Source organism: Nicotiana sylvestris, chromosome 8 (genome assembly GCF_000393655.2).
Source record: "Nicotiana sylvestris chromosome 8, ASM39365v2, whole genome shotgun sequence".
NCBI classification, from domain to species: Eukaryota; Viridiplantae; Streptophyta; class Magnoliopsida; order Solanales; family Solanaceae; genus Nicotiana; species Nicotiana sylvestris.
This window is the reverse complement of record NC_091064.1, coordinates 219489868-219512112: the sequence shown is the minus strand read 5'-3', so window position 1 is coordinate 219512112 and position 22245 is coordinate 219489868. Positions and strand designations below refer to the sequence as shown.

Genomic DNA, 22245 nt, shown 5'->3' with positions numbered 1-22245 from the left:
TGGTATTAGTCTACCTCTTGTCCTAAATAATATAAACACTAATATAAGATATAAAACAAAATACTAGTATTCAAATTTGATATAGTTTACAGTCTTGAATTAACACAACGATTTACTATATTAATTCGAATTTAAAGTTATAAAACTTTTTTAAAATACTAATCAAGGAAGTGGTCTAGCAATCTAACAAACATATTTATTCGTAAGAAATAACGGCACTACGTTGAAGACTACTATAAAAGGTAGAGGCGAAGTTAAGATTTGAACTTTATGTGTTCGGGATTATAACTCTTCTAAGTTAATTACTGAGTTTTGAATTAATAATTTGTATATATTTATTAGATTTCTTAATACAAATATAGGGTTTGAACAAAAACTACTGGATCTGACCGAACCCGTAACCAATACTATGACTCTGCCCCTGATAAAAGTAGATTATTTTTGTATGTTAAGAAAGATAATAAATAAAAAAACATACTCTATAATTTCCCTATATTAAGAAAAATATTGAATCGAAACGGATTTGATTGCTTACTTACTAAGGCTTGAAAGAGGAAATTCTTTAAAGATCTCTAAAAATCAGACATAAAGGTCTATATTTAAGTATAACCACGTAGCACTTTTGTGCATCTTAAAAATGCTCCTATTTTTGTGGGCTTTTGGACATAAAAATTGTAAAATTCCAAATAAGGGAGAAAAAAAAATTTCAAGTGAAAATGGTATTTGAAATTTAGTGGGCATTTGGATATAAGAATTGTAAAATTTCAAAACAAAAAAAGTGAAAAAAATTCAAGTGAAAATGGTATTTAAAAATTAGAGTTATGTTTGAACACGAATATAATTTTGAATTATTTTTTAAGTTTCGTGAGTGATCTGAATAAAAAAACTGTTTTTTTGGAGTTTTTTCAAATTTTCAAAAAATTCAAAACTAGTAAGCAAGTAAGAAGAATTGAACTTTATCGATAATTAAATTCAAAAATTCAAAACTAGGAGTTAACTTCAAAACTTTTTTTCACTCTAGTTGGCTATCAGAAATTACATCTATCGATCTTCAACTGTTTAATCACATCACAAATAAAATAAGATAAATTTAAATCTATTTTTGTGGATACCAGATAGCTTGACATGTAAGTAAGAAGAATTGAACTTTATCGATAATTAAATATAGTGGCTTCTAGAACTAATTTGTTTTCTTAATGGAGGAGGTCAAGTTATCAACCTTCCACTCGTAATCATCTAATTCTTAATCAGCTAACTTTTAGGTTATAATTAACTAATCAGGTGCTTTAGAATAATTAATATGAAATTCCATTTGAACATGACATCTCTATTTAGAGAAGACTTCAAATTTATAATTTTATATATCTCAAAAATATAAAATTTTTAGGAGCCATGATCATACAGTGTTTTTTTTCTGAAATACTCTCTCTAATTCACTTAATTGATTTTTTTTGTTGTTTTTACATATATGAAATAATTCACCTTTTAACATTAATTAACAAGAAAATTCATCATATTAATCTTAACCATCTCTTTAATTTGTTCATTGTAAATATAACATATACTCCGAGACTCTTTAATCCAAGCGCAACTTTTAAAAAAAAATTCCTTCTCGGTACCAGGAAAAATCAAATATTATACACATAGTATTAATTACTTATTTCTAATCCTTTTCTCAGATTCAAAAAAAATGTGCATCAAATAATATGGGTATCATGGTAAATTATGCACTTCATTTATTATTTCTTAAGGAGCATGAAAAGTCAAAACGTGCTAAGTAAAAGTGAACGGAGGGAGTATATGAGCTCGTTTGGCCAAGCTGCTAAAATCTGTTTATTTTGAAAAGTACATTTTTTTCATAAGTACTTTTTTCAGAAGTACTTTTGAAAAAAAAAACTGTTTGTGTTTGGCCAATTTACTTAAGAAGTACTTTTTGCAACATTTGGTGAACAAATTGTGTTTAGCCAATCTTTCTAAAAAGTGCTTTTGAGTGTCAAATTACCAAAAAGGATAGTACCAAGGTCTTATAATTCTTTTAAAGAGAAAAATAAACTTAAATATTCATCATAAGATACTTTTATTATTTTTTATTTTTTTTTAATTAAAATATAAAACATAAAGCACAAACGTATTAAAGATTTAAATCAATTTTACATATATAGTTATACCAAAGCATATAATATTATCTAGTATAATTACTAATTGTTACATGATAATTCGAATAATCATAATACATCATTCAGCATAAATTAGAAGTCTTATTTCACAAATTACTATATATTGATAATCCACTATGAAATAATAAATAAAGTTACTTACATATGATAATATTTCTCAACAATTTTATCTCTACTTCTATTGCACAACGCTTCCATATTAGTAGAAGACTTGTCTTGCATTTCTAAAGGAATATTAGAAGGCTTATCTTCTTCCCCAATCTCTGCAGTAATATGTAATACCCTATTTTTTAATAAGGATGTATTGATCATTAGCAAAATAATAATAATACTAAACTATCTATAAAAAATAAACAAATAAACAAAAAAAAGTAAGGAATTTAAAACAAGGGCCAAAGCCCATTAGAAATAAGTGAAAAGGGTTAAAAAGCTTCAAACCCTTTCTCAAAGGAAACAAAGCAGAAGTAAACGGCGAAAAGAAAAAGAAACGAGCAGAGAGAGGGGGGGTGGGGGAGGAAGAGAAGAAGAAGAAGAAAGCTTTGGACAAAGGCCTTAAGAAAAATTGGGAGTTGAAATTGAAAGTATTAAAGCTTTCATTCGATTCAAGAGGTTAACCTTCTTATCCTCATCTGTTGAATTATTTCACTGTATCTATGCAATTTCATGTAATACAAAAGAATTCAATATCAACTTTCTCTTATATAAAAAGAAATATACAATAACTATGGAGATAATAAGGCTATAAAGGTTTGGTTTAAGCATTGATAGGTCTAATTTTAGAGGAATAAATTATACTAAATAGTTTGAAATTGATAGAATTATGGACTAGTTCTATGATTAAATATAAATCCGCAAACTAAGACTCAAACATGAACTCTGATGATTGTGTATTCTAAATTAATGATGGATTTAGCCTAAATGAGGCAATTAACATGAGATCAATATTATATAATTATAGATTGATTTGAGGAATTTGTACGAATTGCTCGAGGTGAAGCATTTGGTATTTCAACACGAGTACTATGAGTAGTAATCTTACCGCAATTTGTGTTTTCATAACTTGCATGATTTACACATAATTTTTAAGATGAATATGTTACCGATTATTTTGAGTTGCATGTGGGACAAGTTTTTTACTCAATATGATACCGAAATAGTTATTTGAGATGGTTACCGTGGTTTTAAATATTTTCGTTGTCACTAGATCTGTTTTACTGTTACTTGAATTTACTGTTATCGAAATGAAATTATATGATTTGATAAGAACTGAAATGCCCTATATTGATTTAAAAGACTTTCTACGAGTATATACGGATTACAAAGACAAGTATAAATTGGAGTAGACATTGAAGAATCCCGTAGCTAACGACGGGTTCGTTAGACCTGGTGCACTTTGTAATTACGGAGTACCATTATAGCCTTCGCTAGTGGGAATGTAGAACTAGCATACCGTTACTGATTTCCCTCGAGTAGGGACTACCGCTATATTTGACTTCTTGCGAAGAACTCCACAGTTATACCGATTACATGATCCGTTCATTGAAACCTCCCAAAATATGAATATTGATATTATACAGTGGTTACCGAGCTTATTACGGAATTGTCAATTGTATTATACTACAAGAAAAACATGATGAGACTGAAAATTGTTTATTGTTTCTGAAAGGGGCATTTTTATGATAATTTCTGTTTAATATACTAGCATGTTCTCTGACTTGTCCCCAAATAAAAACGGTTGTGGTTAAGTGTTATTACTCACTGAGCTAGCGACTCATTCCCCGCTAATTTTTTTTACAGAGATAGCAGTTGACGCGGATGAGAATTTCGTTAATTAGAGCGCACAGGTTGATAGTTCTTGGTGAACCTCGCACTTGTTCGCGTGGGCGGAGATTTTATTTATTGTTATAATTTTTTCTTTGAACTTTAAGAGTCGCTTCATAGTCATTATTTTAATGTCGTGAGTATTCTTTTATTATTATAGTCTTATGTTGAGTATCGTTCTCATTTATCAAAGTTGGAGATAAATTAGTATTTCTAGTGGTTAGTTGGTTGGTTTAGTTATGGTGGAGACTAGTATTGGTTAATTAACAAGTTGTCAATTGTTTGGTATGATATTAGGATGTTTGGTTGTTGATTTGAGACAGGAAAATTTTTGGGATGGTCCAAAAATTGGGGAAACTCTGTCCGATTTTCTATAAAATTTCCGATGAGGCTTACTTGGGAGCACTTACTCCTAAGTGTCGGTCACAATCCTAAATTGGGTCGTGACAAAGTTGGTATCAGAGCTTAGGCTTTAAGTCTTGAGTCATGGAGAAATGTTTAGTAGAGTCTTGTTCATGGGTATGTAGGCGCCCATACTTATGATTTTGAGGCTACTGAACATCTAGGAATGTTTTCCCTTCTTTCATTCTTTGATCGTGCGTTGAGATAACTTGAGATTGACTTTGGAATATTTCTTTCGCAGATGGCTAGGACACGCACACCCTCATATGCTGAACGTGGTGCTGGACGTGGTACTACCTGAGGTGGCGATCAAGTTGGGGTTCATCAAACTAGAAGACAGACTGCTCCTCAACCTGAAGTTGGGAACATGGGTCAACCCTAAGCTACTATGCCAGATCAAGTGCAAGGGCAGGGAGTTCAAGACGCTCCACCACCAATGCCAACTGTTGTACCTATTGTTGCCTTACCTACAGATGTAGTGGCAAGGTTATTGAATGTGTTAAAGGCATTGGTGCCTGCTCAGGGTGGAAGTTCAGCTCCTTAGGCTACTTTACATGCACAAGCACCTGCCCAGACTCAGACTTTCGGAAATAAGGAAGTATCCCTGCGAGAGTTTCTTAAATTGAAATCACCAAAATTCACAGGTTCCGATAATTCAGTAGATCCTCAAATTTTCTTGGATGGGACACTCAAGGCATTATGTGCTTTTGGATGTTCTAGTGAGAGAGTCGTGGAGCTCACAGCATACAAACTAGAGGATATGACCAACACATGGCATGAAACTATATTGCTAGGAAGGACAGCAGGAGTAGCACCACTGACATGAGACAAATTTACTAAGTTGTTCAAGAATCATTTCCTTCCAGACAGCTTGATGCAAAAATATGCTAGATACTTTGAGAGATTGGTTCAGACTCCAGATATGGATGTGTCAAAATATAACGCTAAGTTTTGTAAGCTGGCTATATATGCTCCTTACTTAATGCCTACCGAAGAAGCTCGAGTTCAGAGGTTTGTTGATGGATTGGTTGGTCGTCTATACACTGCAGTAGCCCCACAGATGAAGACTTTATCCTACTCTGATGTAGTCGACCTTGCTAGAAAGATTGAAAACAAGGGAAGTGATGAGCGTGCAGCTAGTGATTTACGTAAGAAGGCCAAGATAGGAGGGGCTTTTAGTGGCAGTTTTAGTGAAAATCAAAGAGAAGGAAATCAGGGACAACAACAATAACATGGTTCTCAGACAGGGACATACATGTCTTCACATTCCACATACATACCACATTACAGATAAGGTAATAGGGGACCATCATCTTTTGGATATCGTAATTCTGGGCAGATATATGCAACTACTCCAGTCTGCTAGACTTGTGGTAGATCACATTTGGGCCAATGTCATGTTCTAACCGGAGAGTGCTTTCGGTGTGGCCAGTTGAGACATCACTTGAGGGATTTCCCTCAGCCTACGAGAAATTTCAATCAAGTTTCTCTTCAGTCAGTTGTACCGACTCAGACTACTCGCAATACTTCAGGTCCTACAGGTACAGGAAATAGAGGTCGAGGTACTGGAGACCGTGCTACTGTGAATCAAGGACAAGGCAATGCTGGTAGAGGTCAGGCGAGAGCTTTTGCATTTACTTGACAGGATGTCCAGGCCTCGAATGTTGTGGTTAAAGGTATTCTTTCTGTCTGTTCATTTGATGCACTTACATTGATTGATCCGGGATCTACTCACTTCTATGTGTCCTCGTACTTTACTTTGAGGTTTAGTAGACAGCCTGAGCTATTGAATGATCCTTTTCTAGTTGCTACTCCTATTGGAGAGTCTCTATTAGCTGAATACGTGTATCATGCTTATCAGATTCGGGTTGAGGGTAGAGATACTCTAGCTGACCTTATTGTACTTGATATGATTGACTTTGACATGCTGATGGAAATGGATTGGTTATCTTCTTGCTATGCTATAGTTGATTGCCATGCAAAGATAGTTAAGTTTGAGATACCAAATGAACCCAGTTTTATTCTAAGAGGGAGTCAGATTACAGAGACTTGCAAAATTATATCTTTTATGAAGGCTCAACGACTTCTGAAGAAAGGTTGCTTGGGTCTCTTAGCTATTGTAAATGACACAAGAAAGGAAACAGTTAGTATAGAAAATGTACGAGTAGTGAGAGAATTTTCTTATGTATTTCCTGAGGATTTACCAGGATTGCCTCAAGTACGAGAAATAGACTTTGGTATTGATTTGCTATCTGATACACAGCCAATATCGGTACCCTCATATCGAGTGGCACCAGCTGAGTTGAGGGAGCTAAAGCAATAGTTACAGAAGGGTTTTATTAGATCTAGTGTATCCTCATGGGGTGCACCAGTACTGTTCGTAAAGAAAAAAGACGGATCCCTGAGAATGTGCATTGACTACAGGTAGTTGAACAAGATAACAATACATAATAAATATCCTTTGCCTCTTATAGATGACATGTTTGATTAGTTACAAGGAGTTGCCCACTTTTCAAAGATTGACCTCCGTTCTACTTATCATCAACTGAGAATCAAAGATGAAGATATTTCTAAGACTGCTTTCAGAACTCGATAAGGGCACTATGAGTTCCTTGTGATGCCTTTCGGACTGACTAATGCTCCAGCTGCATTCATGGATTTAATGAATAGCGTGTTCAAGCCGTTTCTGGATAGATTTGTAATAGTATTTATTGATGATATCCTGATATATTCTCGTAGCCAGGGAGAACAAGAGAATCATCTCAGGACTGTGTTGCAGACATTGCGAGAACATCGGCTTTATGCTAAGTTCTCAAAGTGTGAATTTTGGCTAGACTCAGTAATCATTTCTGGGGCATGTTGTATCCAAAGATGGAATTATGGTAGATCCTAAGAAGGCAAAAGTTGTGTAGAAATGGCCCAGACCTACTTCTCTTACAGAGATTCGTAGCTTTTTAGGCTTAGTAGGCTATTACAGGCGTTTTGTGCAGGATTTCTCTAGAATAGCAACGCCACTAACCAAGCTAACACAGAAAAATGCAAAGTTTTAGTGGACGGAGGAATGTGAGCAAAGCTTTCAAAAACTCAAAACATGTTTGATAACTGCACCAATATTAACCTTACCATCAGGTTCCAGAGCATTTACAGTATTCTGTGACGCCTCGAGGGTGGGATTAGGATGTGTTCTCATGCAAAATGGTTGCGTTATTGCTTATGCTTTGAGACAATTGAAAAAGCACGAGCAAAACTATCCTACACATGATTTGGAGATGGCTGCAGTGGTATTTGCTCTAAAAATTTGGAGACATTATCTATACGGCGAAACTTGTGAGATTTATACTGACCATAAAAGTCTGAAGTATATCTTTCAACAAAGAGATCTAAATCCTCGGCAACGTGGTTGGATGGAACTACTCAAAGACTATGATTGTTCTATTTTATATCATCATGGAAAAGCCAATGTGGTGGCTGATGCATTGAGCAGAAAATCTATGGGGAGTTTGGCACATATAGCTCCGACAAAGAGACTTTTGTCCAAGGATATTCAGAGACTAGAAGATACAAGCATCAAATTTAGTATCGGAAATTCAGAGGCATTGTTGGCTTTTGCTCAAGCTAAGTCTTCATTAGTTGAGCGCGTTAAGGCAACACAATATGAGGATGAGCGATTATGCAAATACAGAGATGAGGCCTTAGCTGGTAAAAGCAAGGATATGATTGTTGAAAGTGATGGTGTGCTTCGAATGGGGGACAAGCTATGTGTAGCAGACGTAGATGGGTTGAGACATTCTATTCTTGAAGAAGCCCACAACTCTAAATACACCATACATTCTGGATCCACAAACATGTACCATGACCTGAAGCAATTTTATTGATGGGAAGGTATGAAGAAAGATATTGCTAACTTTGTTTCTAGTTGTTTGACTTGTCAGCAGGTCAAGGCTGAGCATCAGCGACCCGCATGATTGTTACAACAAATTGAGATTTCAGAGTGGAAATTGGAAAGAATTATTATGGATTTTGTCATAGGGCTACCACGAACCCTTAGAGGTTATGACTCTGTATGGGTGATTGTAGATCGATTGACAAAATCAGCACACTTTTGACCAGTGAAGACTACATATGGTGGAGTGAGGTATGCACAGATATTTATGAACGAAATTGTCCGACTTCACGGAGTTCCAGTATCCATCATCTCTAATAGAGGATCACAGTTCACTTCACGCTTTTGGAAATCTTTTCAAGAAGCATTGGGTACACAAGTAGATCTTAGTACTGTATTTCATCCACAGACAGATGGGTAGTCTGAACATACTATACAGATCTTGGAGGATATGTTGAGAGCTTGCATTCTTGATTTTGCATGTAGCTGGGATGCTTATCTACCTTTAGCTGAATTTTCTTATAACAATAGCTTCCACTCCAGTATTCAAATGGCACCATACGAAGCATTATATGGTAGAAGATGTCGTTCTCTTATTGGATGGTTTGAAGTTGGTGAGACTAACTTATTGGAACCCGACCTAGTACAAAAAGTTGTGGACAAAGTCCAGTTGATCGGACAGAGATTGCTTACAGCTCAAAGCAGACAAAAGTCTTATACGAATAAGAGAAAAAGAGATTTAGTGTCCACAATTGGGACAAAATGTTCCTATGAGTCTCTCCTATGAAAGGGGTGACGCAGTTTGGGAAAAGAGGCAAGCTGAGCCCCAGGTTTATAGGACCGTATGAGATATTAGACCGAGTGGAAACGGTGGCTTATCGTTTGGCACTTCCTCCTGAATTGTCCTTTATTCATCCAGTTTTTCATGCCTCAATGCTAAGAAAATGTATATCAGACTCATCTTAGGTGCTTGAAGCACCTGCTATACCGCTTGATGAAAAGATGTCTTACAAGGAGGAGCCGATGACAATTGTTGATAGACAAGTAAGAAAGCTACGGTCAAAAGAAATTGTGTTCGTTAAAGTTTTAAGGAGAAATCATACCGTTGAAGAAGCTACTTGGGAAATGGAAAAAGATATGCAAACGAAGTATCCCTATTTGTTTCAGTCTACACGTACGAACTTAAGTTAAATTCGGGGACCGAATTTCATAAGGAGGAGAGGATATAATACCCTATATTTTAATAAGAGTGTATTGGTCATTAGCAAAATAATAATAATAATAATAAACTATCTATAAAAAAAAAAGAACTAAACTAATAAACAAAACAAAAAAAAGATAAGGAATTTAAAACAATGGCCAAAGCCCATTAGAAATAAGTGAAAAGGGTTAAAAAGCTTCAAACCCCTTTTTGGAGGAAATAAAGCAGAAGTAAACGGCAAAAAGAAAAAGAAATGAGTTGAGAGAAGAGAAGAAGAAGAAGAAGAAGAAGAAGAAGAAGAAGAAGAAGAAGAAGAAGAAGAAGAAGAAAGCTTTGGACAAAGGCCTTTAGAAGAATTGAGAGTTCAAATTGAAAGTATTAAAGCTTTCCTTCGACTCAAGAGGTTAACCTTCTTCTCCTCATCTGTTGAATTATTTCACTGTATCTATGCAATTTCATGTAATACAAAAGAATTCAATATCAACTTTCTCTTATATAAAAGAAATATACAATTACTATAAAGATAATAAGGCTATAAAGGTTTGGTTTAAGCATTGATAGGTCTAATTTTAGAGGAATAAATTATACTAAATAGTTTGAAATTGATAGAATTATGGACTAGTTCTATGATTAAATATAAATCCGCAAACTAAGACTCAAACATGAACCCTGATGATTGTGTATTCTAAATTAATGATGGATTTAGCCTAAATGAGGCAATTAACATGAGATCAATATTATATAATTATAGATTGATTTGAGGAATTTGTACGAATTGCTCGAGGTGAAGCATTTGGTATTTCAACACGAGTACTATGAGTAGTAATCTTACCGCAATTTGTGTTTTCATAACTTGCATGATTTATACATGATTTTTAAGATGAATACGTTACCGATTTTTTTGAGTTGCATGTGGGACAAGTCTTTTACTCAATATGATAGCGAAATAGTTATTTGAGATGGTTACCGTGGTTTTAAATATTTTCGTTGTCACTAGATCAGTTTTACTGTTACTTGAATTTACTGTTATCGAAATGAAATTATATGATTTGATAAGAACTGAAATGCCCTATATTGATTTAAAAGATTTTCTACGAGTATATACGGATTACAAAGACAAGTATAAATAGGAGTAGACATTGAAGAATCTCGCAGCTAACGACGGGTTCGTTAGACCTGGTGCACTTTGTAATTACGGAGTACCATTATAGCCTTCGCTAGTGGGAAGGTAGAACTAGCATACCGTTACTGATTTCCCTCGAGTAGGGACTACCGTTATATTTGACTTCTTGAGAAGAACTCCACAGTTATACCGATTACATGATCCGTTCATTGAAACCTCCCAAAATATGAATATTGATATTATACAGTGGTTACCGAGCTTATTATGGAATTATCAATCGTATTATACTACAAGAAAAACATCATGAGACTGAATTTTTTTTATTGTTTTTGAAATGGGCATTTTTATGATAATTTCTGTTTAATATACTAGCATGTTTTCTGACTTGTCTCCAAATAAAAACAGTTGTGGTTAAGTGTTATTACTCACTGAGCTAGCGACTCATTCCCCGCTAATTTTTTTTACATAGATAGCAATTGACGCGGACGAGAATTTCGTTAATTAGAGCGCATAGGTTGATAGTTCTTGGTGAACCTCGCACTTGTTCGCGTGGGCGGAGATTTTATTTATTGTTATAATCTTTTCTTTGAACTCTTAGAGTCGCTCCATAGTTATTATTTTAGTGTCATGAGTATTCTTTTGTTATTATAGTCTTATGTTGGTTAGAGATAAATTAGTATTTCTAGTGGTTAGTTGGTGGTTTAGTTATGGTGGAGACTTGTATTGGTTAATTGACAAGTTGTCAATTGTTTGGTATGATAATAGGATGTTTGGTTGTTGATTTGAGACAGAAAATTTTTTGGGATGGTCCAAAAATTGGGGAAACTCTGTCCGATTTTCTGTAAAATTACTGATGAGGCTTACTTGGGAGCACTTGCTCCTAAACACCGGTCACAATCCTAAATTGGGATGTGACATAATATCTTCATTAGCATAAGAGTTGAATTCCAATGTTGTCTGATGAAATTATGTATAGCCATTGTTGTTGTAACTAGATGATTCTGAGTATCAAACTTGAAAGATGGCATTGAGCGTAAATTAATAATAATTTTAAATATATATAAAGATTCGTAAAAAATAGTTAAGTATGTTTAAATTTAAATCCAAAAAGTGTAGCTAATTATTAATAACACACAATGTATAATTTTTTTTTTAAAATTTAAATTCAAAAAGAAACTAATGATTGCATAACCTTACTAACTTTGTCCTAAATTGCCAAGTGACCTATTGTGAGGCCACCGCTTGGCTTAATGGATGTTTTTTCTTCTTCTTTTGATAATATTTAGGGATAATGCATAAAATCCTCCCCGACCTATGACCATATTACCAACTACACACCTTTTCTTTTCGGGGGTCCTATTACCCCCCTGAACTTTTTTTAAGTAATATTATTTACCCCTTAAAAAGCAACAACCAGATGCGTGCAAGGTGGTGAAATACACGCGCCTAAAATGTGTATTTCTTACTTAAAAACTTTTTTTCACCGTTTTCTTCTTCTTCTTCTTCTTCCTTATTTTCTATTTGCAGGCCTTCATTACCATATCCTGCCAAAAGGCAAAAACCTCATTTAATGAGTTTTATATAATACTTGTTTGATATTGTCAGATCTGGCCGGAGAACGAAACTCCGACGAAGACCCTTGCTCCAACGAAACTCCAGTGAACGAAATCGTTTTGACTGTTCGTAGGTTCTTACTGAATCATGCTCGTTGCTCCCTCTAGTTGTAGCTCTGTTTCTATTATTAAACATATCTGCTTTTGATTTCTGGTTTAATTTTGCGTTGTATTAGATTTTTGCTCCGACATTTCACCGTTGAAACGATGTCCCCCTTGTTCGTGCGAGAAAAGGTTTAGAAGCGAAGGAAACTAATTAATTTGATGTAATTAATTCTGTAATGTCCCATCAAAAGATGACACTTGTACTTGTTAATCAATTTTAAAATTATTTTTGTAACTTTCACTTGCCTTTAAGAGAGTGTGCACACTCTCTATGCCATGTCAGCACTTAAGGTGGTGTTTATTATACTTTAAAATAGTTCAGGGGGTAATAGGACCCCGAAAAGAAAAGGTGTGTAGTTGGTAATATGGTCATAGGCCGGGGAGGATTTTATGCATTATCCCTAATATTTAGATGGATTATGCGATGCAATTGCAAATTTATTACCGGTTTATACATAATTTTCAGAAATTAGATTTGATGACTGTTTTGAAGATTCAGGAACTAATAATATATAATAGAAGAAATTATAAATAGTTATTTGTAGAAAAAGAATTGATATCAAAAGAAGGGTGCAAATAATTTGCTTTAGTATGAAAAAAGAAGAAGATAATTTGTAAAGTTACAAGACATTACACCAAGAAAAAATCAAAAATAAGAAAAGTCAATAAAGAATTTGGAAAGTTACAATATGATTCATGTATAATAATTTTAAAAGAATGGTAAAAGCTAAAAACAAAAATGAAAAGAAAAAAAACTTAAATTAGTAAGGGTACGGTGAGGATAGTTATGTCTTGAATAAATTAATTTTCTACATTTTTGCTTCTGCTTCTTGGAAGAAGCTAAAATTTTTTGTTTCTTCCCAAAAGTAGAAAAATTACTTCTGCTGCTGATCAAAAGTACTTCTCTGTATTAGCCAAACAGTTTAAATTTTTTAAAAAGTACTTTTTTGAAAAAAAAAATATTTTTGACCTCGGAGAAGCTTGGACAAACATGCTCTATATTTTAGTTACATCTACATATGCGCAAATACTTAATGCTTCTCGGAAACCTGAAAAAGAGAGAGAAATACGCCCATTTTAAAAAAATAAAAAAAAATAAATCCTTTTCCTTGTTTGATTCGAGGGGAGAAACTAAAAAGAGATATACATTTACGGTTCAATAAATATTTATGGTGAGATTACCCATCAATTCCTTAATTGATAAATATTAATTTCATAGGAAGTAATACAAATCGTAATAATTTTCTTAGGCGTACTTTAAAATATTTGAAAATTTGTGATATTAAGCGGTTGAATTTACTTCCAACATGATAATATATAGTAGTATTTTTTTTAAGGACAATTTCGAACTCACAATTATCTATTCAGATTTGCATATCTGGAATTTTCTTTTCTTTCTTTACTTTAGCATATTGTAGGTTCAATAAATAAATTGGAAATGTAGTACTACCATTTATTTCCGTCCAAACCGACCATAGGAAGATGATAAAAGTGGGAGAATCAAAGCTTCGTAATTAAGAAAGAGAAAGAGAGATTGCTTAAGGTACTTCATTGTTCCTTTTCCACCCGGTGTTCGGTATCCGTATTGAAGTTTAACTATATTCGGATTCGCACCACATAAGGTTCCATTTGGAAAAAACGCTCTCTACCAAGAATTTTTTCATACTCAGGGTTCGAACCCAAAACCTCTAATTAAGAAAAATATCCAAAACCTCTGATTAAGGAAAGATCAATCTCATCCACTGCACCACATTCTTTGGTGGTAGGTACTTCATTGTCCCACCACTAATATTTCGAAATTTAGAGCCTCACATTCTCATAAGAATCTCATTGGCTATGAGTTATGACATGCCATTTTAAGAGAAAAAATAATACTATTCCCTCCAATTCACAATAAGTGTCCAATTTGCTTTTTCATTTTGGTTCAAAATAAGTGTCCAGTTATGTAATCAAGAAAGAATTCAATTTGTTTTTACAAAATAACCCCTATGTATATATCCCTAAAAAAGTTTCTTACTCCTCACATTAAATGTTTAATTAGGGGTAGTTTAGTCATACTAGGTATTTTTGTATAGAATTTAATATTTTCTTAATGGACGTGCTAAAAGCAAATTGGTCACTTATTGTGAACTGAAAGGAGTAATAATTTCAGGTCTATTTTTAGACATAAGGTTCTATATTTCAGCTATTCATAATAAAAATACAAAATTCAGGGCTCAAAGAAAACCTGTCTAACAAATATGCTGTTTATTTTTTAAATTCTACAAAAATACGAAACTAAAGAGTGAAATTATTAAAAATTGTTATATACACTTCAAATATAGTTTTATATAGGGGTGTAAGTAGGTCGGGTTCGTTCGGGTTTTGCAATTACCAAATCAAACTAATTGTGTCAGGTTATTAAATCTAAAGATCAAATCAAACCAATAAAACTCGGTTTTTCAATTTTGATTTTTCTCAGGTTTTCGGGTTATTTGGGTTTTTTCGGATTTTTCCCAGTAAAATCTTCGTAGCACAAAAACATAAAATTTGTGATTAAAATATTTCTTTAATTCTAGTCAGATACAACTATATAAGGTATTTTCAAGAAAATAATACAAAATATGTGTCATGCATTATCCTAAAATATTCAACAATATAAAGACAATAAAATTATGTAATGTAAATATTGTTAATTAAAAAGTCATAATAAAAATAAACATAATCTAAAAGTACTAAGTCATGCTAAAATAGTAGACTAATAAGGAAGTATTAATTACATGACTAAACGCTAAAGAAAAAATAAAAATAAGTTATGCATTTTTATCTAAATCATTGCAAAACAAAAATAGATATTCAATACATTGTTTTAATTTTGGTTTGGGCTTTTGCTAGCATTATTTAAGTTACTAATATTAATCGCTATAAAACTTATTGGAATATTCAAAAGTTCTAAGTCCAACCTTAAAATAATAATGTCTTAAGAGATAAAATTATAAAAAAGTTTAAGAAATATTTATAAATTACATCACAATAAGTATATTTGTATATTAAATATATCTAAAATTTCTATATATGTAATGTCGGGTTGGTTTGATTTCGGTTTGACTTTCTTTAGTTAAAACCAAACCAAACCAAACCAATTATGGTCGGGTTTTTTTTCTAACACCAAATCATAGTTGGATTTTTTTCCCCGATTTGACTCGGATTATCGGGTTGATATGATTTGTCGGTTTTCTTTGTACATCCCTAAACTTTTATATACTTGTTACCCTCAAGCGAGATGTAATATACACCACAAATGCACTCATTGTTTTCTTCTTATATATTTTAATAACATTTGTATTTTTGGTACAAAAGGTAGTAGTTATAGACTTATAGTAGTACCCTTTAAATAGATAATTTCTCTCTAGATGTATTGCGCGCTTAGAAAATAAATAGTCGACAAAATTCTTCTGAAGAGTAGACATAATAACATTTAACATAATTGACTTGGTAATAGTAAGAGTAGCCCACAAGGGTAACCATTTAAATTTGTGCTATTTGTATATTATGGCCTTTTATAATTTTGAATTTAAGAAAATGATCTTTTTAGATCTTTTATGTGTAAAAGACAAATCTCTTACGCGTAAAAGTAAATCTCTCATGTGTAAAAAAAAAAGAAGAGGTAGAGTCATAAAACTAAAAACAACTTTGTAAAAAGCCAAAAAACCAATTGAACCGTAATGATTTTGGAAATAAATAAAACAAGAAGAAGAATATAGAGCCATTTATTTACCATTACAGGCAGCTAAACCTAATATATGCAGAGAAGTCACTTGGTGGCCTGAATCCAACTTCAGTGGGCTTTGTTTCTTAATTATTCTAGTCCATATTGTACAAAAGTATATGGAAATCTACACACTATAACCGGGTAAAAACTTACTCGCTCTGGGTGTTTACACTAAACCAATAGATATATGACATGTGTCTTGCATATGAACTTCAATCATTTAACCATGGTAAATTACGTGTATTCTCATCTAATTAAATTAATTAACCATAGTGAGTTAATATAGTTTGTTGTAAACACCTGATGTGAGTAAGTATTTACCCTATAACCGTCAAGAGAATAGAAGTTGGGGTGTTGTGGTATATTATACATGGAAAATTAGGAATTAGAAGTTGTTTAAGGGAATAACCGTACATAATCAGGCGGTGTTTTTCGCAGATAAAATAGGAAATTGTATAAAGAATTAGTATACTTGAGATGTCTAAACGGAGTGTAGGTAGGCTCGAGCTAAGATTCTGCTTGTGAGCGTAATGGTATAAGTTTGCCCGACTGTAATACCGACTGGTCAAACAGAGATGAAAGTAGGTCATAGTGATCCGTAGGAGTGGGCGTTCGGGCAATTCGGATTGGATAAGAAAATTTCGGTTTGGATTTTCGGTTATCGGATTGAATAAATGACAATCCAAATCAAATCTAGATAAATTTGGATTTGATCGGATTTTTTAAGTTTGGTTTCGAATTAATCAGTTTGGATATTATGAATTTTCGGTTTTGAGCGTATAAGTTGAGATGTTTCTACTTTTTACAAAATGAATATCCAAATGAAGTACTCATGTTAAATTGCTTAAAAAATTTCTCATTTTTGCCGCAATCATCCAAATAAAGTATTCAAGTAATGAAATTATTATTAAAAAACTACAACATTGACATTAATAGGGGCGATAGTAAAATCATATCTAAATAAAAAGTATTTTGATAATAACTTAGTAATTAATATTGAATATACGAGATAATATCTAATGAGTAAAATATTGAACTTATTACTATTCTCATATGGATAATGGACTAAATACAAAGTGCAAAAATTTCGAATTTTTAGATATCCAAAAATTCAAAATATCAAATCCAATATCCAAATATTTTAAAAATTAAATCCAAAATGCAAACTTAAAATTCAAAAAATTCGGATTTGCCCACATTATGCCCACCCCTAGATGGACCTGATGATTGTGCTCTTGTTTTGGAACGGTTCTTTGCTTAGTGACCTAAAGCTGACAAATTATTTCCAATTGAAAGAAAAGATCACCAACAATGGAGTGGAAAAGATGCAACTAACAGAAAGAAAAGGAAGAAATAAATGAGGAAGTGAAAATTAGGGTTTGGATTTTGGGCTTAAATTAGAGACTTCATTAAGGATATATTCGGAATTACACATACAATTACCGTTTATAACTATTTGGGATGGGTAGACAACGGGCGTCTCCGAAAGTGTATTACACGCGAGGTGAGTTGACTGGGTCAGATGTTTACTTAATCTATTTAATAGTCACTTGAAGTGTCAAAATAAAAAAGGACTCAATTAAGGTTTTCATTTGATTGTTAGTGACAACTTAAAGAGTCTATTTATGTATTTTGCCTTCCCGTTTCTATATTTCTTTTTAACATTCCAAAGGTCCTTGCCCCATGTTCCGTATGATACCATGATAATACGAACCTCTTTCATTATACTTATACAAGAGTATACAAGTACAAAAAATAAGGTATGTGCTAAGGAAGTTTGCACACACAAATCTAAAACTAATATAGTAACATTTGCAACTTCATTATTCATGACTAAGACATAACATCAAGACTTCCGATTTTATAGTTGTGGTTGTTGGCTTGTCAATATATAATAATGTTATTAAATGGCTAATTTCTCGAGTCGAGGTCTTTCGAAAATAGCCTTTCTACCTTTCAAGATAGGGGGTAAGTTCTGCACACATATTGACCTCCCAAAACCTTACTTTGTGGGACTATATTAAGTATGTTGTTGTTGTTGTTATTAAATGGCCAACTATAGTGGAATAGGGATAACTCGTAAAGGAATTGATCTTGCCAGTGTAAGGCCAAACTTTTCTTCCACATCCAAATGTTCTGGTGCAATATCCCCTTCAGCTTTCCAATCAAATGAATTCAACAATGAACCCAACATTACAGACAATGTCCTGGCTGCCAAAGGTAACCCCGGGCAAATTCTCCGACCAACACCAAAAGGAATGAGTTCAAAATCCTGGCCACGAACGTCTATTTTCGAACCCCAAAACCTCTCAGGCTTAAATACTAAAGGCTCTTCCCATATAGTTGGGTCGCGACCAATTGACCATAGGTGCACTATGACTTGAGAGTCTTTTGGAATAAAATAGCCACATGCCTCAACGTTTTGATCTACCTTGCGAATCAAAAGGGGAACTGTTGGATGTATTCGCAAGGTTTCTTTAACTATGCACTGCAAATAAGGGAGATGAATAACATCGGCTTCTTCTATTACCTTGCCTTTGCCAATAACTTCAGCAAGCTCGGCTTTAGCTTTGTCCATTATGTATGGTTTTCTCATGATCTCTACCATTGCCCATTCTAATGTATTGGAAGTTGTATCAGTTCCAGCAATGAAAAGGTCCTGCAATATATAAGGGATGCACAAATTAATAAATCATGGTGATATACTAGTCTAAATTGATTGTGCTATTGATTCTTTTCTTTATAATTTAGCTTTTATAAGGTAGTAAATATATAATAGATACTCCCATAATTCTGAGGCAGTAAATAATGTGTATCATTTTTTCAACATAAATAGAATAATTTGGCATATGACTATTAGTTCGTCCCCTATTATCCATATAAACTTTCTATGACGAATAAATTGCTGCAATTTGTCCAAAGAGGAAGGGGGAGAAATTAAAAAATAACCAGATTTACAAGTGATCATTCAAAAATAGCCACAGTTTCAAAAGTAATCGAAATTTAGTCACTTTTCATGTAAAGATAAATCTGAACGAAAACACCGTTCAAAATCCGGAAAATACTCCAGCATAATATACTGGAGTTCCAGTATAATATACCGATCCAGTATAATATGCTGGAAGTTCATACATAGGTGTTCCAATCATCAGTATATTATGTTGGAACTTTCCGCGTGTTGGAGTTCCAGCATAATATGTTGGAAGTTCATACACAAGTGTATCGATCTCCAGTATATTATACTGGACCGGTCTCTGTTGCAACAAAATAGTGGCTATTTTTCAATGACGTTGCAAACGCTGACTATTTTTGAATGATCAATCCGAAAACTGACTAGCCCGTGCTATTTTTACGTAAATTATGTCAGTAATATAGGCTAATAAAAGTCAATCACAAATATTACCCGACTTCCAGCTAATTGTCAAATAACACTAATTCTACTTAAATTCCAAGCTTGAAGCTGAAGAAATTTTTTCAAGCAAATATTCCAGTAAATCAAGTGTGCATAGAATACTTGACTTTTTCACGAAAAAAATCCCCCCTAAAGCTCAACTCTGCTAAGCTCTCTAGGTTAGCTTTCTTTCTCTTCTTGTTGGTCTGATTGATACGTAATCGATCCATACGTCCATTTCGTTTTAGCTCATGAAGTCAAGTTAATACGTCGGCTTTGACAGGAGAAATGAAAAAGAATCCCTATCTTTAAAAATATACTTGATTAGTTGACTTGTATAAAGAAGGAAGAAAAAAAAAGGAACCTAATGAAAGCATATATGGGGAATAAGGAACTTAATGAAGAAGTTGAAAACGTACCAAACATAACCGTTCTATGTGATTTCTGTCAATAGCCTGTGGATCTTCTTGGCTAATATTTAACAAAACATCAAGAACATCTGTGCTATTACTAGTTGACGATTTCCTCCTTTGCTCCAACCGTTCATCAATCAATCCCTCAATCTGCTCCAACAATATATTCAAATGCTTGCTTAAGCGTCGCCTTATTCCTTGCGGATCTATCCTTTTCAGCACGGGATAATAATCAGCCAAGTTGGGTTTACCAGATTCTTCCGATATTTTGCACACCAAATCCTTGAATTCTTTACCTAAATTTGCATAATGATCCACTACATCCTTGGAAAAAATTATACTTGAAAGTATATTCATAGAGGTCTCAAAAGCAACTTGGCCTATACTCACTGCGTCCCTTGTTTGGCTACACCGATGGCAATAAGCTATTAAATCTTGGATCTTTTGAGACCTGAGATTACAAGTTGCAAAATCAACATTTTTTCAGTAACCTGCCAAGTCATTCAGGTTTAAGCATATTGGATTATGATATGACTTTGCTAATAATTTGATTTAGTTAAACCCGAAACGATCTACTAAATCAACAACAACAACAACAATAACCCAGTAAAATTCTACTACTAGGGTCTGGGGAGGGTAGTGTGTACGCAGTCCTTACCCCTAACTCCAAAAGAGTGAAGAGGTTGTTTTCGAAAGACCCTCGACTCAAAAAAAAAACAAAAAGATAAAAAGAGACAATATTAGTATCACCACGGAAATCATAGGAAAAAATAGGAACATAAAATCAAGAAGAAAAATGCAAAACAAAACAGATAGCTAGTAGTCCTGCACTAAAAATGAAATAGTAAGACATAAAATTGTCAGAAGCTATCTTAGACAAAAATCCTACCAGACTAGTCTCACAAAGGTACGAAGTAAGGTAAGACTCGACTACTTCCTAACCTACAACCCTAATACTCGACCTCCACATCTCCCTATCAAGTGCTATGTCCTCGGAAATCTGAAGTCTCGTCATATCCTGCCTAATCACCTCTACCCAATACTTTTTAAGCCGCCCTCTATATCTTCTCGTGTCCTCCACAACCAGCCACTCAGACCTCCTTACCAAAGCATTTGGGCTTCTCCTCTGAACATGCCCGAACCATCTGAGCCTCGCTTCCCACGCCTTGTCATCAATGGAAGCCACGTGCATCTTCTCCTGAATATCATCGGTCCTAATCTTATCCATCCTAGTGTGCCCGTACATGCACCTCAACAACCTCATTTCTGCTACTTAGATCTACTAAATCATTGGGTCAAAACGGATCAAAATACGGTAACTCCACATATAAAAATGTAATCTAAACCCAAATACACAAATAAACCACTTTTCAAAATAAGAAATTTTGGAAGCTTGGGGGCTAGTCTATGAGATTGTTTTTTGATTTGATATATACCTGAGATGCTGATTTGCGTCAAGCTTGTTGCCGGAGAAGATATAAGTATTCATAATTTTCCGGAGGCTTCTCCACCGTGTATCAACAGGCAGCCATATAACAGAGAATTGATATTGATTAATGGCATGGATTGCATCTGGAATTGTTCTACTGCTAAAGGCCAAGTCTTGCTTTTGAATAATTTCTTTTGCCACGGCTGATGAAGATATTACCACCGTCGTTATTTGGCCTAATTTGAGGCTGATTATTGGGCCAAATTTGTCAGCTAGCTTCGCCAGGGACTGATGGGGTTGACCACCAAGAATGTTGTGAAGATTTCCGATCAATGGTAGGGGAATTGGACCTGGTGGAAGTTTTTTGTTACTTCTGTTGGTTACTAAAAGGCAAGAAATGCATTGAAACAAAGTCCAAGCAAGTAGTAATACACCCACAATGGCTAAGTAATTCATGGCTTACTTCTGTCTTCTTCGCCACAAAACAATTAGCTAGTGGTTAAATACTGTGTTATCCAATAAGTTGAAGGTGTCAATGTTTGACCGCAGAAACAAAAAAAAGTGACCTGGTTGGTTGTTATTCAAAGTTTCCGCTTGCTCCTTCTCATTTTGATAGGAGTAAGGTGCTTGCACCTCTCTCGCTATCTACTAAATGAGCCTTCACCGCTCGCCTGGTCCCTATATTTAAATAAAGTGAAGTCAAATCAATTAAGTGATTGAGCAACAATTATTGATTGACCAACCTATTAAAATATATTTTTAAGTGTATTTTTTGTCAAAAAGTATTTTTGGGAGAAACTTTTCAAAAACTTCTACTTAAAACTATTTTTTTTCCTTCAAAAAACTTGACCAAACACCTTGACTTTGAAGAAAAAAACAATTTTAACAAAAAAAAAAAAAAATCATTTTTGGCCAAGAAAAAAGCTCGGCCAAACA

At 33.8% G+C, this 22245-nt stretch overlaps 3 protein-coding genes across 3 annotated transcripts; 2 read left to right on the top strand and 1 right to left on the bottom strand.

The window, feature by feature from the left end:
* The first annotated feature begins 5632 nt into the window (after nucleotides 1–5632).
* On the top strand, nucleotides 5633–6723 carry LOC138876387 (uncharacterized). The gene is made up of 3 exons (XM_070155298.1): nucleotides 5633–5695; nucleotides 5833–5982; nucleotides 6046–6723. The coding sequence occupies exons 1-3, from the start codon at nucleotides 5633–5635 to the stop codon at nucleotides 6721–6723; spliced, it is 891 nt and encodes a 296-aa protein (XP_070011399.1).
* Nucleotides 6724–7804: 1081 nt separating this feature from the next.
* LOC138876385 (uncharacterized) lies at nucleotides 7805–8275 on the top strand. Its single transcript, XM_070155297.1, has one exon. The coding sequence runs from the start codon at nucleotides 7805–7807 to the stop codon at nucleotides 8273–8275; it is 471 nt and encodes a 156-aa protein (XP_070011398.1).
* A 9497-nt stretch (nucleotides 8276–17772) lies between these two features.
* On the bottom strand, nucleotides 17773–21895 carry LOC104240414 (geraniol 8-hydroxylase-like). Its single transcript, XM_009795255.2, has 3 exons — nucleotides 21317–21895; nucleotides 19887–20331; nucleotides 17773–18735 (listed from the first exon to the last, which is right to left on the bottom strand). Exons 1-3 carry the CDS (start codon nucleotides 21763–21765, stop codon nucleotides 18133–18135), a joined length of 1497 nt encoding a protein of 498 aa, XP_009793557.1. The 5' UTR covers nucleotides 21766–21895; the 3' UTR covers nucleotides 17773–18132.
* Nucleotides 21896–22245: the final 350 nt, after the last annotated feature.

Coding starts and splice junctions, on each gene's coding strand:
- LOC138876387 (XM_070155298.1), top strand. CDS start 5,633: ATGGTTCTCAGACAGGGACATACATGTCTTCACATTCCACATACATAC. Junction 5,696..5,832: donor CATACCACATTACAGATAAG/GTAATAGGGGAC, acceptor CGGTGTGGCCAG/TTGAGACATCACTTGAGGGA. Junction 5,983..6,045: donor GTACTGGAGACCGTGCTACT/GTGAATCAAGGA, acceptor TTTACTTGACAG/GATGTCCAGGCCTCGAATGT.
- LOC138876385 (XM_070155297.1), top strand. CDS start 7,805: ATGGAACTACTCAAAGACTATGATTGTTCTATTTTATATCATCATGGA.
- LOC104240414 (XM_009795255.2), bottom strand. CDS start 21,765: ATGAATTACTTAGCCATTGTGGGTGTATTACTACTTGCTTGGACTTTG. Junction 20,332..21,316: donor GACGCAAATCAGCATCTCAG/GTATATATCAAA, acceptor TTGTAATCTCAG/GTCTCAAAAGATCCAAGATT. Junction 18,736..19,886: donor ACATAGAACGGTTATGTTTG/GTACGTTTTCAA, acceptor TATATATTGCAG/GACCTTTTCATTGCTGGAAC.